This window comes from Lepisma saccharinum, chromosome 15, assembly GCF_977018435.1.
Source record: "Lepisma saccharinum chromosome 15, izLepSacc3.1, whole genome shotgun sequence".
NCBI lineage: Eukaryota > Metazoa > Arthropoda > Insecta > Zygentoma > Lepismatidae > Lepisma > Lepisma saccharinum.
The window spans coordinates 55,533,906-55,549,544 of NC_139243.1; the positions used below are offsets into that span (position 1 = coordinate 55,533,906).

The following is a 15,639-nucleotide window of genomic DNA, read 5'->3' on the forward strand; positions in this document are numbered from 1 at the left end:
AATCAGTGCAACTTCTGCACCAGCATACATAAAAATCCAACGCTTAAAAACACACAAGATGTAAGAGAAAAATTAATGAAAATAGTCATGGACAATTTGCACGGTAATACTCATGGATCCCACTGTACCAGTGAATTTGGTAATTGAAACAATGTCAAGGACCTCTTCGATAGTCGAAGAAACTGCGGTGATCGATCGGTAGGTCATCTGGCTGCCACACATGAAGACCCGGGATCGAGTCCCGAGCTGTACGCTTCTGCACGAAGCGGCTCTATGACTTACCCAGCCTATAAACAGTATCCTGGCGGTAAAGAAAGCCGGAACGTGGTGCTAATCACATTACCTGCAGTATGGCCGAGGTGGGGAATGTTTCGAGACCAACTTCCACAGGGTGGCTACTCCGGGAATTATGTGTGAATTCTACTTGAATTTGTCTCCGTAAAATTGCAACTTTTATTAATCCAAATCCCATTGAATTTATACATATTTATTAATGCTCTGAGGCAGGTTTTTCACAGTTAAGCTTTCATTTTTATCGAGGAACGAAAATAAAATAAATCTGCGTGGAAAATAAAAGAGAATTCTCTCAGTTCGTTTGTTTTGTTAGTATCCTTTGCAAAACAATCTATCTGAGAGACGGAAGATTATTGCAAGATAAGATATCTTGAAGTTGATTGGGTAAATTGGAGTTTGAAATTCTTATACAATTAACAATTTTTTGTAGATTAGTGTAGCCCGTAACATTTGCGACTTATGTTTGAAGATGTATTTCGAGTCTGAGTATGTGAAATGGCAAATGTCAACTCCACACTTTAAATAAAAAATTTGAAATATATGTACCGTTTAATTGAATTGAATTAGAAGTTTTGGATCAATTGGAATCGCAGAGACCCTTTATATTGTTGATATTTGTGTGTGTGTGTGTGTGTGTTTGTGTGTGTACATATGTATTATATATATAAACACGGATCTGGCCCCTCCCTCAAACAAATACTGGGTACGAGCCTGCTCCTAACGTAACAATTCATAACCTATAATTCTGCTTAGTTCTAATCATGCAGATGTGGTTAGTTTAGGTTAGGAGGGTCCAAGTTTAGAGCTCTTTGCAATTAGTTTTAGCGATTGTTAGCAGCTGAATGTGCCCCGCACCACATCTCTTATGAGGCACCATGTCTTGTTGCAATGTGCAACGGGTTTCACCTTTTCAGTTTATGAAGAGTGAAAAATTGGATGCGTATATACGCACAATGAGCCTATTGCACTGGCAACACTGAAAAATATTAGAATGCATTTTCCATGTTAGATCATCTGGAACAAATAAATACCAACCCATTACATTACGCTAAATGTGAACTTCAACTGTGAAAATATCCTCACCAAATAAAGTTAGGGGGAAAATAACTGCATATTCTTATTTTTGAGAAAACGCACATGCCTCCCTTCCCATCTGAAAATCTGGAGGTAATTCCAAGATGGTGGCTTTCAAGATGGCCGCCATGATACACACTAGCCCCATCTGGTGTGCCCTCCACCCCTAATACGCTACCCATATCCGAAACGTCATCGCCCTCCGTCAAGTCGTTTTCAAATTAAAAGGGTGATGCCGGACTTTTGCCTCACCCTGTAGTACAACAATGCTCCAAAGCCCTTACTTTGGTGTCAATTTTTCGGCGCTTGATGCCTGGTGTAATAACAATTGTCGAACATCAGTGTAAGCAATTAGTCAGCCTTGACACACAGGCTCGTTGTATTCCTCTCTTTAAATCGAGATTACGCAATGCAACAATGATGTGACAACGACCTTGTGACGTCACAAAGATCCGTCCCTACGAGCAAGCTCATTTGTCGGAAAATTAGATACCCCGTGGGAAAGAAAAAGGATATTTTCATTCACGTAACATCCAAGGAACATCAATTTGCAATTTTTTCTATGCCAAAGAAACGGGAAGCGCTTGCGACATAGGGTTTTTCGTGAGAGTATGCGTAAAGAATAGTCATTTCTATGTCTCTTTAGAAATCTCCAACCCATGATAATAGGTATCTTAAATAGAGTCGCGTTGTGGATTCTACAGAGATGTCAACGAGTAGAGAGGAAAGGTGTTTGGGTTGCGGAGGTCGCAGGTTCATATCCGTCTTAATACTCAGTTTGTCCTCATCAATTCGTTACTAGTGACGCAGAAAAGGGCGACCGCAAGGAGGTGGGGCATAAGCGCACTTGACCCCCCCCCCCCGAGATATGTGGAAAAAAGTCCTTGATTGATTAATTCCACTTTAGGCACGGGTAGGCTAATCGGGACTGGACCTACAGTTTAAAGTGGGATCCGAACCACTTTGTGCCCCCTGCTGGTATCGAACCCGGGACTCCTTGATTAAAAGGCAACGACGTTACCACTATGCCATCGGGAAAAGTTCTTGTAATTCGAATTGTGAAATCCGGGTGTAAGGGTTGACTACCTCCCAAGACACCCAACTGTCAACCACGTAGCACACCCTTGGCTGCATTTTGCAGACTAACGAGCTTCTGGTGGCTGGACGCACAGCCAGTATAATCGTCTTTGTGGCTCATGTTCTGTCGGTCATATATGTTTGTGATTGTCCCTGAATCCATTTCATCTCATCATCATTCATTTTCATCTTCGCGATTAGCCAAAAGCGGCAGAAAAGCGAAGTAAAATATATTCGCTCTAAGCCGAAATTATGCCTATGTGTCTTATATATTGGAAGTTGGAGGTTCTGATTAAAATTTATTTTTTCTGTTTAATTAATCAATACTCTGAGCTTGTAATGTGTTGGTAAAGAAATATATTGTTAAGAGTATTTTCCTAGCTATTGAGGGCCTTCCCCGATGGCGCAGTGGTAGCGTCGTTGCCTTGTAAGGGGTTCCGGGTTCGATACCCAGTGGAGTCACATAATGGTTCGGATCCCACTTTAAACTGTATTTCCAGTCCCGATTAGCCTTACTGTGCATAAAGTGGACTTACAACACCAACTCAATCCAATCCGAGCTATTGAAAACAAACGTTTATGACACAAGTTGAACTCCACACAATGCACAGACAGCCGAAACACTCCGTCGTGGATCGAACGAAGGACTCCTGTGATTACAAGCCGACAGTGTTACTAATAACCCATTGGTAGGCTTACGCTGAACTTGTGTCCCCACTGGTGATTTAATTTGATTTTGATTTGATTTAGTTTATTTTACTTCGCGTTTTGTGCCTCTTGGCTAATTTGCGAAGATGGGGATGAGTGATGAAATGATTAAATTGATGAATGGACATTCACAAACAACCAAGCCCGACCGGGATTCGAACCCGGGACCCTTGGCGTCGCAGCGCGATGTGCTAACCACTAGGCCACAGGGTCGGGCACTGGTGATTTAACACAGAACCACTATTGCTTCTATTGAAGTGATCATATACCTGTAATTTATGCATAAATATATCATTATTCACGAACTGACTGGTTTCTTGCTGGGCTCCATGGTGGAGCGCGCTATGACGGCAGGGGTCCCGGGTTCGAATCCCGGACTGGGCATGGGTGTTCTTTCTGAGCATCTCTTCATCAACTTTATCACTCATCCTCATCGTTGCGATTATTCAAAGGAGGCAGAAAGGCGACGTAATCTTTAGCAAAATCGCCGACATTCGCGGCGGAATGGTTAGCACAGAGCGCTACGACGCCAGGGGTCACAGTTTCGAAACCCGGCAAGGATTATCTTCATTAGTGTCCCTTCATCAATTTCTTTATATCATTATTATTCTCATCGTCGTGTTTATCCAAAGGTGGCAAAAAAGCGAAAAAAGGTGGTAAATAACCTAATTCATTCTTTAGCAAGACTATTGATTCATTGGTTTGGTGTTCTAAGTCCACTTTATGCACAGTGAGGCTAATCGGGACTGGACCTACAGTTTAAAGTGGGATGCGAACCACTATGTGCCTCCACCGGGTATCGAACCGGGAACCCCTTGATTACAAGGCGACGACACTACCACTACACCATCGGAGAGGCCTTTAGCAAGTTCAGATGCACGGCATGGGACTAGACAATCTCCACATCTGCAATGATTGTGAAGAGTCATGTACACCTCTTTACGCTTGTAAATCATTAAGTGTGAAAACTAAGAAAGTACGAATAATGACATAAAATAATACCTGTTGGTGTTGAAGTTGCTAGAGAAAGAATTTCCGATAATTGTCATCTTCCTGTACTCTTTAATAATGGTTACGTAACAATGCCAAGGCAGAGAAAGAAGAATGTTATTTCGCTCATTGGATACTTTTTATGCGAACGTGTAATCGAAACTGGTTAACGTGTGTGTAGTGAAAGAAAAGTATATTGTATATTGTGACGACCTTGCATTTATCGGGATTGCTTCATTGTTGTATAATAAGGCGGTCGTGTGCCATTCGATGCAGAACTCGTTTGTTGTCGCTGGAGGCTGTTGGGTTGCCGTTGCGGTTTATGTAATGTGTGATGCAACTTCTCTTCGCTGGAAGGGATCGGTGGAAGTGAGCCTAGTTGGAAGTCTCCCAGAAGAGTGACTGAGACCACTGGCTGAAGAGCTAGGAGATTACACAAGTGTTACTGAGACAGCAGAAGAGTGACTGAGATTACAGAAGAGTGACTGGGACCACACAATTATCACTGTGACCACAGAAGAGTGACTGAGACCATATTACTGTCACTGGGATCACTGAAGAGTGACTGGGACTTCAAAAGAGTGACTGAGACCACATTAGGGTTAGTGGGACCATAGAAGAGTGACTGAGACCATATTACTGTCACTGAGATCACTGAAGAGTGACTAAGACTTCAAAGGAGTGACTGAGACCACATAAGTGTCAGTGGGACCATAAACGAGTGACTGAGACCACTAATGCGTCACTGAGACCACAGAAAAGTGACTGAGACCACACTAATGTCACTGGGGCCACTGAAGAGTGACTGAAACTTCAAAGAATTGACTGAGATCACATTGGTGTCAGTGGGACCATAGATGAGTGACTGAGACAACTTATGTAGTATCAGTGGGACCACAGAAGAGTGACTGACACGTGTCACTAAGACCAGACTTACAACACAGGCTGTGACTGTGAAAACAGAAGAGTGACTGAGACTACACACGTGTCACCAAGACCACATAAGAGTGACGGAGACCACAGAAAAGTGACTGAGAGAACGAAGTAGTGGCTGAGAGCACGTGTCGCAGAGACCAGAGAAGAGTGACTGAGACCTCGAAAGTGTAAGTGAGACCAAGGAAGAGTGAACGCGCCTACATTCCAGTCGTTGACCCTGTGCTAAGCATCTGGTCTCCCCCCCTTTGGTGCCTTAGTGACTGTTACAATGGCTTTGGTGAATGATGGTGAAGCCAAAAGCGAACTTGAGAAGACAGCAGAGTTGCAAGAAGCAGAGTGGAAGAAGAAACCCTTGAAGCAGAAACTGATCTTCGTGCTTCGTAACGTGACGGTCGAGCCCATCTTCGCACTCTTCTTCATGCCCAGATGCCTGTCCATCTTCGCGACCATGAACCTGTACCTCGAGAAAGCGTGCAGGGTGAACCTAAACTACAGCGTCGAAGTCTGCGACGCCTTGAGCAGAAGAGACGTTGCGAACTTCACCATGGAGGAAACTCAAGTCCAGCACGTCGTCGCAAGTATGGGTGTATGGAGGTCCGCCATCAGCAACACCATCCCCTTGTTGTTGATCCTCTTCATGGGCTCGTGGGCTGACCGTCATGGGCGTAAGATCTGCATGATAGTGCCCATCGCTGGAGAGGTGGTCGCCATCTTGCTGCTCATCCTGTGCGTCTACTTCACGGATTGGCCCATGGAGGTGCCAGGTGTCATTGAAGCCGTTCTTCCGTCAATCACAGGAGGGTGGCACTCACTCAATATGGCGATCCAGACCTACATTGCTGACGTCACGTCTGAGGAAATCAGGACCTTCAGGATGGGGATCGTCAACTTCTTTTCCCTCGGGATCCCCATAACTCTTGCAGTCAGCGGTATTGCCTACGTCAAACTGGGGTTCTACGGGGTGTTCTTCCTAACTGAGGTGATGTACGTACTCTGCTTCGTTTACATAGCCTTAAGGATTAAGGACGTCAAGGTCAAAGGCCCGAAGAAGTCCAGGTCAGGTATCCTGAGGGAGATCGTGGACGTGAAACGTATTTTGGAGACCTTCAAGGTGACATTCAAGAAGAGAGAGGGCACCAAGAGGCTGAGAATCATCTTCCTCATCATGGGTTTTGCCGTCATTTTTGGACCGATGTCCGGTGAGTACCATTGTTGATTTCATTGTTCCAAATTGTGGTTTTACTGTGAATGACAAGACTCGAACATAGTGGTTAGCGCTGTAGCCTTGTAATCAAGGGGTCTCGGATCCACTCCAGGTTAGTTGTTTGATTTGATTGATTGATTTGTAGTTTTAAGTCCACTTTATGCACAGGAAGAATAATCGGGACTGGACCTACAGTTTAAAATGGGATCCGAACCACTGTGCCATGTGCCTCCATAGGGTATCGAACCCGGGACCCCTTGATTACAAGGTGACAACGTTACCAGTACGCCATCCGCTTGTTTGATTTGGTTCATTTCACTTCGCTTTTCTGCCACTTTTGGCTAATCGTGATAGTATGATGAAATGATGAATGGACTCGCAAACATCACCCATGCCCAGCCCGGGATTCGAGCCATGCACTCTGGCCTAGAAGCGCGCTGTACTAACCACTCCACCACAGAGATCAGCTACAGTAGTTCGGATCCCATTTTCAGCTGTAGAAATATCTAACGTTACCACAGACGTTCGCAGGTTATTTTCCATAAAGCGGCGTGTTTTTTTTCCAGAGGGTCAAACGAGGCATATTCCTTCCTAATAGTGCCACCTCCACCAAGAAAATAAACTGTCAGATCGAAGTTATCAGGTTTCTGTGCCTTTATCAATAAACATAAATGGACCTCTCCGAAGACGCAGTGGTAGCGGCGTCGCCTTGTAATCAAGGGGTTCCGGGTTCGATACCCGGTGGAGGTGTACATAGTGGCTCGGATTCCACTTTAAACTGCTGCAAACGTCTGATAGCTACTAATCCTTCACCTCTCGCGTGTTTATTGGTCAGCCCTCTCGGTACAAAGTGCATTGATGATGTTTCAACGACTTACCTAATTGCATACAAAATTCTTAAAAGTTGCTTTTCGCCGACGATCTTAAGCTTTTTTACGAAATAACTACCTCTGAAGACTTCTTGAAACTACAGGAAGATGTAGACAGAGTGATCTCTTGGTGTAAAAATAACAAGTTAGATCCTAACCCAACGAAATGCAGCGTAGTCACTTACACAAAACGCAAAGCTCCTTGTGTGTTTCCATACAGTATTAAAAATGTACAAATCACACGAAAAAATGAAATTAAAGACCTCGGAGTGACCTTCGACACCAAACTCAAATTCAATAAGCATATTGAAACTGTTACTAACGTCGCTTTCAGAAACTTAGGTTTTATAATCAGGTCAAGCCACGACTTCAAGAAAATAGAACCAGTGAAAATACTTTACTATTCCCTCGTACGGTCAAAACTAGAATATGCGTCAGGAATCTGGAATCCCACTCAAATAGACTTAATTCATAGACTAGAACGTATTCAGTCAAAGATCCTTAGATATCTGAAATTCAAAACCTGTGGAGAGTATCCAATATTCGATTCATACTATAATCTAGTTTCAGAGAACAACTTCAGCAAACTAGCACTCCGACGACAAGTAAATGACCTGCTCTGTCTGTATAAAGTAAGAAACGGTATAATAAGCGGTTTCTACTTGTTATCAGCCGTATCACTCAATGTTCCCGTTTCCAAAACTCGTCCCGAGCAAAAAAACTTTAATTGCCAGAGAGCGAAAACGTTAATTCTCTCCGGTGTGGAGACCGTGCAACTCTTTCAACACAATTGCAAGTGTAAATAACACAATCGATGTTTTTACAATGAGTTTATACAATTTTAAAAATACTTTTCCTGGAACACTGAAGTGAATCTATTGTAGTAATATTATGTAATTATAGCACTATAATTGGGCTCGACCTGTTGGCCTCTATCAATAAAATAAAAAATAAAAATAAATACCAGTATATTCATAAAAAATAACAGCATAGGCTTGCGAAGACACTCTGATTATGGGGGGGGGGGGCAAAAGCCTTGATGAAACTTCAGTCGGAGAAAGATGAACATCATTCCATCCCACTGTCTAATTGTATTGATGGGAACTAACCAGTTAGTGTGTGTCCGGACCAGTGATGTGCCGTAGACTATAAGTTTACGTCTACGTGCGTTGTCTACACGTAATCTACGCGTAGATTACATTGGGTTGTAGTTTACATAGACTACGTAGACAATTTAAAGTGCATTAAAATTAATTTTCAAGGGTTTCATGAAAATAAAGTGACATTTTCAACTATATTATATAATCCTATTTACAACAAAATTTCTGTTCTCTTCTATCATCAACTATGGAAGAAGATAAATAGTATGCAAAAAACAACAACAGATGGCAGTCGTGAGGCAAGAGTGGTCTTTTCCCCATAAAACACTAGAATATTTCCTATATTAGGTTTTTCTAGGTGAGAAATTGTTCGAATTTGTAAGAAAAAGTATGAAAAGTGCTCTTCACTCATCAGCAACTGATACGCAGTATAATTTTCTTTTAATTCCACGGCGCCCTTTGCTAAGTTATCACCTTTCGCCATGTTGTTTACATAGATTACGTAATCTACGTGTATAATATAGTCTACGTGTAGAATGTAGACTATCGTTGTTTACGTGTAGACGCACATCACTGGTCCAGACCCACAGAAAATCTCTCAATTACAAGAATTCGAGCTCCCGTGGCACAAAAGTTCCCTATTCCCCTCCCCATTTGTTTTCCTTCTCCGTGGTTCAGATAGTGTTGCCCACGGGACGAGACGGGACAGGCTTTTAAAAATTCGAGACGAGATTGACCATGTGCCATAAGACAAACGAATATTTTCGAGACGAGACAGCATTTCCACGAGACTCCACGAGACGAGACAGGCCAAAGTCTCGTCTCGTGGGCAACACTAGGTTCAGACTAATTTGCATATAAACATGATTTCGAACAGCAGATACAAAACAACTACACATAATTTCCAATGTGTGACCAAATTATTCTGCGACAACATAGGTGTAACACAACTATAAATCCACCGGACGTATAGCAAGATGAGAAATTGGCCAATAGATGGCGTGGCCAATGGATTATTTAGGCTAACGAATAAAATTCTTGAGTCTTAATAACAAGTAATTTGCTGCAGAATTGAAGCGAGATTGTCCTATTACATAGGACCCGTAGTTGATTGGAACGTTCGTCAGCTTGAAAATACATCCTTTTTTAAATACAATAATAGCGTAATAAGATTTCTCTTAACTAAATTTCTCGTGCGCACGCCTATGAATAACAGACACTTAAAAACATTGAATTAATCTTCTAAATTACAAATACCGTACATGACGACAAATAATTAAAAATGTATTGTAGAACTGTTGTAAAACGTTCAGCGAGTTTATCTTATTGACTAGAGGGCACCACATGGAAACAAATGAAAGGCGAAGAACGCTGAGTCGTTGCTTTTACTGTGCTTACGGTGTCGTCGATTGTTTCTGCAGTTAGTAATTTGCTTACGGTGGAATAACCGTAGTTTTACAGTGACACGACTGGTGTCCTATCTGCTGATGATTTCACCGTGAAGTTGCGGCCAATTTATTTACAATGTACGTCAAGTGGACTTTGTTTGAAGTAACCGCCAGTAGTAGATCGAATAGTTTAGCGTTCCTTTACAAATTTATTTATTTGATATTGTTTTTGTTCGTATTCAGATTATTGGCGATGATGATAAATGTGATCGGATGAAACTCACAACATAATTCGAACTCGGAACCTTGAAAGCAGGAATTGTGAGACCACGAATTCCTTTTCAGAGCCGGTATGAATTTTGCTGAACAATTATCGTAATGTACTATAATTAGAGAATGCTTATGTGCGTACATTATATGTTACCTGAACCCAATATGGCCTACCTAAGGTTTGCGATTATTTCTAATGACAAAGTCAGAAAGATAAAACTAGTGGCAAAATTCAAAAGAGAGAACACTTCTGGATGTTTACTGATAATTGAAGCCAATTCCAAGTAATAACATGAGTGTAGGGAAGATGTTTTTAAAAAGTGAAGGGTGTACGGGGTAAACTTTCCACGTAGTACACCCTGGACTGCATTTTGCAGACTAACGAGGCTCTGGCGACTATCTTTATGACCAGTATAATTCTGTGTGTTGTCCTGTTTTTGTGTGCTGAGTGCCTCTTTACAGCCTCAGCTTTTAACCGAAGTCAGAATGTTTTAATATTTTAGTTATGGCATGACAATAAGTTATTTTAGTTCTGTTAAGGGGCTGGAGCCCATATAAAATGACGGGTGCAGAATAGCCTAAGTGCTGACGCACACAAAATTTTATATTCAAATTCAAATTATTAAAAAGTGACGGTTAGAGCATATTGGGTACATAGGTACCCAATATGGCCTAGTTATATATATTGTTTTTTCTATGAAAAATGCAACAGAAATTGTAAAAAATAGTACCAGAATGTTATTTTTATAGGTAGATAAGTATATTAATACACTTGGGTTTTATTTACATAACGACATAATGAGATTACACAAAGATATAGCATCGTTTACAAACAATATACAAGGAAGTGGCGTGTCATAACTTGTCATCAGAAGACCATGGATTACACATCACAGTCTGGGCAAAAGAAAGGTCCTTAATCATCCTTAGTGACTTCCAGACACTCTACGTAAACATAAGAGTAACAAATGTCACATTTGCACTTGTTCTTTACGATATATTTCTATATAGGCTATATTGAGTCCACCTTACATAGTGTTAGTTTTTCGTTCGTTTTAAACAGGACTTTAGATTAAAGTCTAAACTAAGTAGATTGCTGTAAAGTACATGAGCTATCGTAATATGTACTAGAGATGTAAACACCCATCACTTGGAAGATGCAGTAAGTAATAACTTCCATATGCAATATTTGATCATGCAGAACACAATCACAAGGTCCAGCTATTTCGCTTCTTTGTCCTCATAGGTTGAGTCAACAGGTTCAATCACCCCATTCGGACAGTCTAAATGACATACTAACGTCATCTGTTGAATTAACCATGTAACTACTTGGAAACAGCAAATAGGCCATATTGGGTACTGGGCCATATTGGGTTCAGGTACCTTAGATGTCGTTGTATAGACGTCGCCTTGTAATCAAGGGGTCCCGGGTTCGATACTCGAAGGAGTTACATCGTGGTTTAGATTCCACTTTAAATTGTAGGTCGTCCAGTTCGTTCCCCTGAGAGGAGCAAGGCAGGGGAGCGGGGTTGAACGAAACATATTCCTCCCATAATAATTTCGCCCACCCCCCCCAAAAATATTTGAAGTTATCAGGTTCTATTTTTATAATAAACATAAATGATAGTAAGGGGAGGGGTCCCGGGTTCGATACCCGGTGGAGGCACAAAGTTGTTCGGATCCCACTTTAAACTGTAGGTCCAGTCCCAATTACCCTTACTGTGCATAAAGTGGACTTAAAACAATAAATCAATCAATCAATCAACATAAATGATCGTGACTGAAATAAAATTATATGTGTGAAATATGAAATATGTACTTTTAGGCAGGGTTGTTATAGGTTCAGGAATTTTAAATAAATTTCGGTCCAGTAGAGAAAATCTGCAAGCGTAAATGGGTTTTACACTGTAAATAACCTTTTTATCTGTAAAGTATTTCAATTCGGTCCAGGAAACGTCTTAGCAGATCAATTTAATTACGATCCAGGATCCTTTTTTCTGGCTGAATTTAGATACGGTCCAGTAACCTTTTTCCGGGATCAATTCGGTCCAGGAACCTTTTTCAGGCTGAATTTAAATACGCTCCAGGAACGTATTTTTCTGGATCAATTTAAATACAGTCCAGGTACCTTTTTTCCGGGTCAATTTAAATTCGGTCCTGGAACCTTTTTCAGTGAAACAATACGCAACTTGGACCGAATTTAAATTGTGCGAGAAACAAATTCGGTCCTTTAGCGGAACCCAACCCTGCTTTTTTGTCAACATTCATTCTCTGGAGAGGGCACGCCCCTCCCGTGTTCCCTTTTCGCGCAGAGAGACGGGACTTAATTTCCCGTTATGGGCACGTGCTACTCTTGGATGTCCATGAACGTTACTGTGATTGCTCACCATATTTTCACCGTAAATAACATAATCTTTTAAACACTGAATTCATCTTCTAAGTTACAAATACCGTAGTACATAACTACAACTAATTTCAAATGTATTGTAGAACTGTTGTAAAACCTTTATTGTTACCGTAAGGTTGCAGATTGATACTACAATACAAAATAATTTGCAAGCAACATGCAAGCAACATGCTTGACATGCAAACAACAGCGAGTTTATATTACTGCTACTAGAGGGCACCACATGCAAAGAAATGAAAGGCGAAGAATATCGAGTCTTTGCTTTACCTGTGCCTTTAATGTCTTTGGAAATTGTCGCAGTTAGAGCTTTGTGTACGAAGACAGAACAGCAATTTTACCTTTGACATCACTGATGTCGTAGCTGCCTATCATTTCACCGTAAAGGCACGGTCAGTTTTATCGTATAGGTCAATTGGGCTTCATTTAAAGTTTTGCACTTAGAAGTAGATACAAATCATCAATGTGATTGTAGTTTATTTTGCTTTTCTCCTTCTTTAGATTAATCGTGACGACGATGATAAGAATGATCTGGTAAAACTGATGAAGGCACGCTTGTGTCAGGAGGGCCTCCCCGATGGCGTGTAATGTCGTCGCCTTGTAATCAAGGGGTCCCGGGTTCGATATCCGGTGGAGGCACATAGTGGTTCGGATCCCACATTAAACTGTAGATCCAATCCCGATTAGCCTCTATGTGCCTAAATTGAACCTAACCTCAAACTCATAGCCTAGGCGCGAAGTGGCACAGCGCGCTACGACGTCAGAGGTCCTGATATCTCATCAATTGTACATCACTAAGCCCCGCGACAGGTTAACTTTGCAGCAGATGTTATGTATTAATCCACGCTTGAACAGCGCTCAGCATCTCCTGTGCCAGTCTTGCCTTAACCGCCGAGCTGTTCATATCATAGACAGTGAGAAAATCGGCAGTATTGCAGCGGAACTATATTCTGCGCGCACGTTTGGGTCTATATATGTGAAAAGTTGCTGCAAAGTTAATCTGTCGCGGGGCTTACTCATCCTCATATTCGCTATTAGCAAAAAGTGGCAGAAAGGCTACGCAAGACAACCTAATTCAATTAATCAATCAATTACTTGTTACGTAATTGTCTTTTTGTATCTTTTGAAGGAGCCGGAGCGTTTTGTTTGTTGGCGTAATGGTCATTTAGTTAAAGCGTCCAGCTGGTACAGTCAGCGACAGTACAAATGGTACATCTAGATCCGGAAATACTCGCTTCCCTGTAATGCGTCTTGTGTGTTGCCTAACTCAACGGCGATAAGTGGATTTTAATAGCAACTTCTATCACAGCCGCAACATACATAACGCCTTGGAGGATAGCGAGTACAGTAAAACCTCGTTAATCCGGACTAATGGGGGGGGATAAGTTGACCGGTTTAACGAAAGTCCGGATTAACTGAAATAACCTAAAAGCGTGTCCTCCCGTTTCGCCTTATTGCATTTTCACCTCCCCCAATACAATTTCAAATCATTTGTGTGGCACGAACGTTCTAAGGCGAAACGGGATATCCCAGTTCGCCTTATCCTGTTTCGCCTTACACACAAAAAATTTCCCACCTGGGAATATTATCGACTTGAAGGGTAATTCATAATGGGAGCGCAGAGCTTGTGACGTTGCTTACCTTTGGCTCCCATTGTCCTGTCGGTTAGGTTAGGTTAATATTGGCCCTTCATGTCGATAACATTCCCTGATGGGAATTTTTTTTGTGTAAGGCGAAACAGGATACGGCGAAATGGGATGTCCCGTTTCGCCTTAGAAAGTTAGTGTCACATAAATCACGCCAAATTGTATTGGGGAAGGTGAAGATGCAATAAGGAGAAACGGGATAAGGCGAAACAGGCCGTAATCCCTGAAAGAACAGTAGAAAGTGCATTAAAACTCCGTTTATAGCAACAAAACACGTTTATTATGGTGTATTTAAAGGGCATAGGCCTAAATACACTATGCAGTACAGTACAAAGTCTGCGGAAAACAGAATTTCATCAGTGGTTGACTGCCTTTTCTTTGTGAAGTTCTCTTGTTGACTTCTAGCCACATTTAAAACCTTGCATTCTGCTATTTTTTTTGCCTGTCCGGATTAAGCGAAGTCCGGCTTATCGGGGTCCGGATTAACGAGGTTTTACTGTATTTCAGGATCTAGTTGTCCATGCTGGTACTTTTTATTTCTGCATTTGGTTCTTTAACGTCAATTTTCTATTTTTGGATAATTCAGACGATTGCCATAAGATTAAATGTAGTACAGGGTGTCCCAACACACTATAACAGAAATTTCAAAATGAAGTGTGGATTGCATTTTGAACCCCTGGCATTGTAAGAGTTACACTTCAAGAAGAGTCCATGAGTAGTTATGTTCCCGGATATAGTCCGATAAATCAATTGATTGGAAAAGATCGATGAAAGATCAATTGATGATAAAGGGCAGTGGACAAGCAAGCATTGTTTATTTTTGGATGGAGGCCAGAAATGGGCGGGGTTTGAGATATGTGGATGGGTTTTGATTGGTTTGTGGGGTATGGGGAGATGGTGGCGTGGGTTGGTGAGTGAGAGTGTTGCCCGAGAAAGGTGAAAGGTTACAGATGAGCTGTTGGAATGACGAAATCAGGATGTGAGTGTGGGACTGTTGGGTGATATGGAAGTGGGGTAGAACAAAGGAGGTATTGTGGACAGTGTAAAGGTTGGAGATAAAGTTCGTTGTATGTTTCCGGGAGATGTTTTTGCGTGTTTATCGATAGTGGCGTCATTGTATGTGTGGTCGGTATAGGGTAACGACCGTATAGGGTAACGACCGATGGAGGGAGAAGTGAAAAAGGAAAAAGTTGTGGAGAAACAGGGAGTAAATAAAGTAAATAGAAAAAAAGTACAATTTGCGGAAGGGGATAGTGTGTATAGTATTCCGGGGTGGGAAGAGGATAGGAGGGGTACGTGGGCGTTGGACGCTTTGCGCGAGAGGATGCGCAGAGAAAATAGGTGCGTGATAAGCAAGGAGGATGAGGTATATAAGGACAATTGATCTGTTTATGTTTACATCACAGTGAGCACCCTGTGTGGCCATCGTCGTCTTCCAGAGACTACCTTTTGGAGCCAGTTTCGAATAGATACTATCAGTGATCTAACAGGTATATCATAGTAAGTATATGATGGTAGATTATTACGTTGTAATGTTTTGATTGATTTATCGATTGATTGATTGGTTTAGTGTATGAAGTCCTTTTATGCACAGTATTAACCTTAAAGTAGAATCCGAATATTGATTGATTGAATGTTTTAAGCCCATTTTATGCAGAGTAAGGTTAATACCGGGTATC

General features: G+C 41.6%; 1 protein-coding gene across 1 annotated transcript in view; it reads left to right on the top strand.

Annotated features, from left to right (window-relative positions):
• The first annotated feature begins 4,427 nt into the window (after window positions 1-4,427).
• The window catches only part of LOC145999484 (putative peptidoglycan muropeptide transporter SLC46), a 56,871-nt gene continuing 45,659 nt past the window's right edge, over window positions 4,428-15,639 (top strand). Inside the window, exon 1 of the mRNA XM_083136449.1 lies at window positions 4,428-6,278. Coding sequence (XP_082992575.1) covers window positions 5,348-6,278 — 931 coding nt within the window. The 5' untranslated portion in view covers window positions 4,428-5,347. The remainder of the gene's footprint in view (window positions 6,279-15,639) is intronic.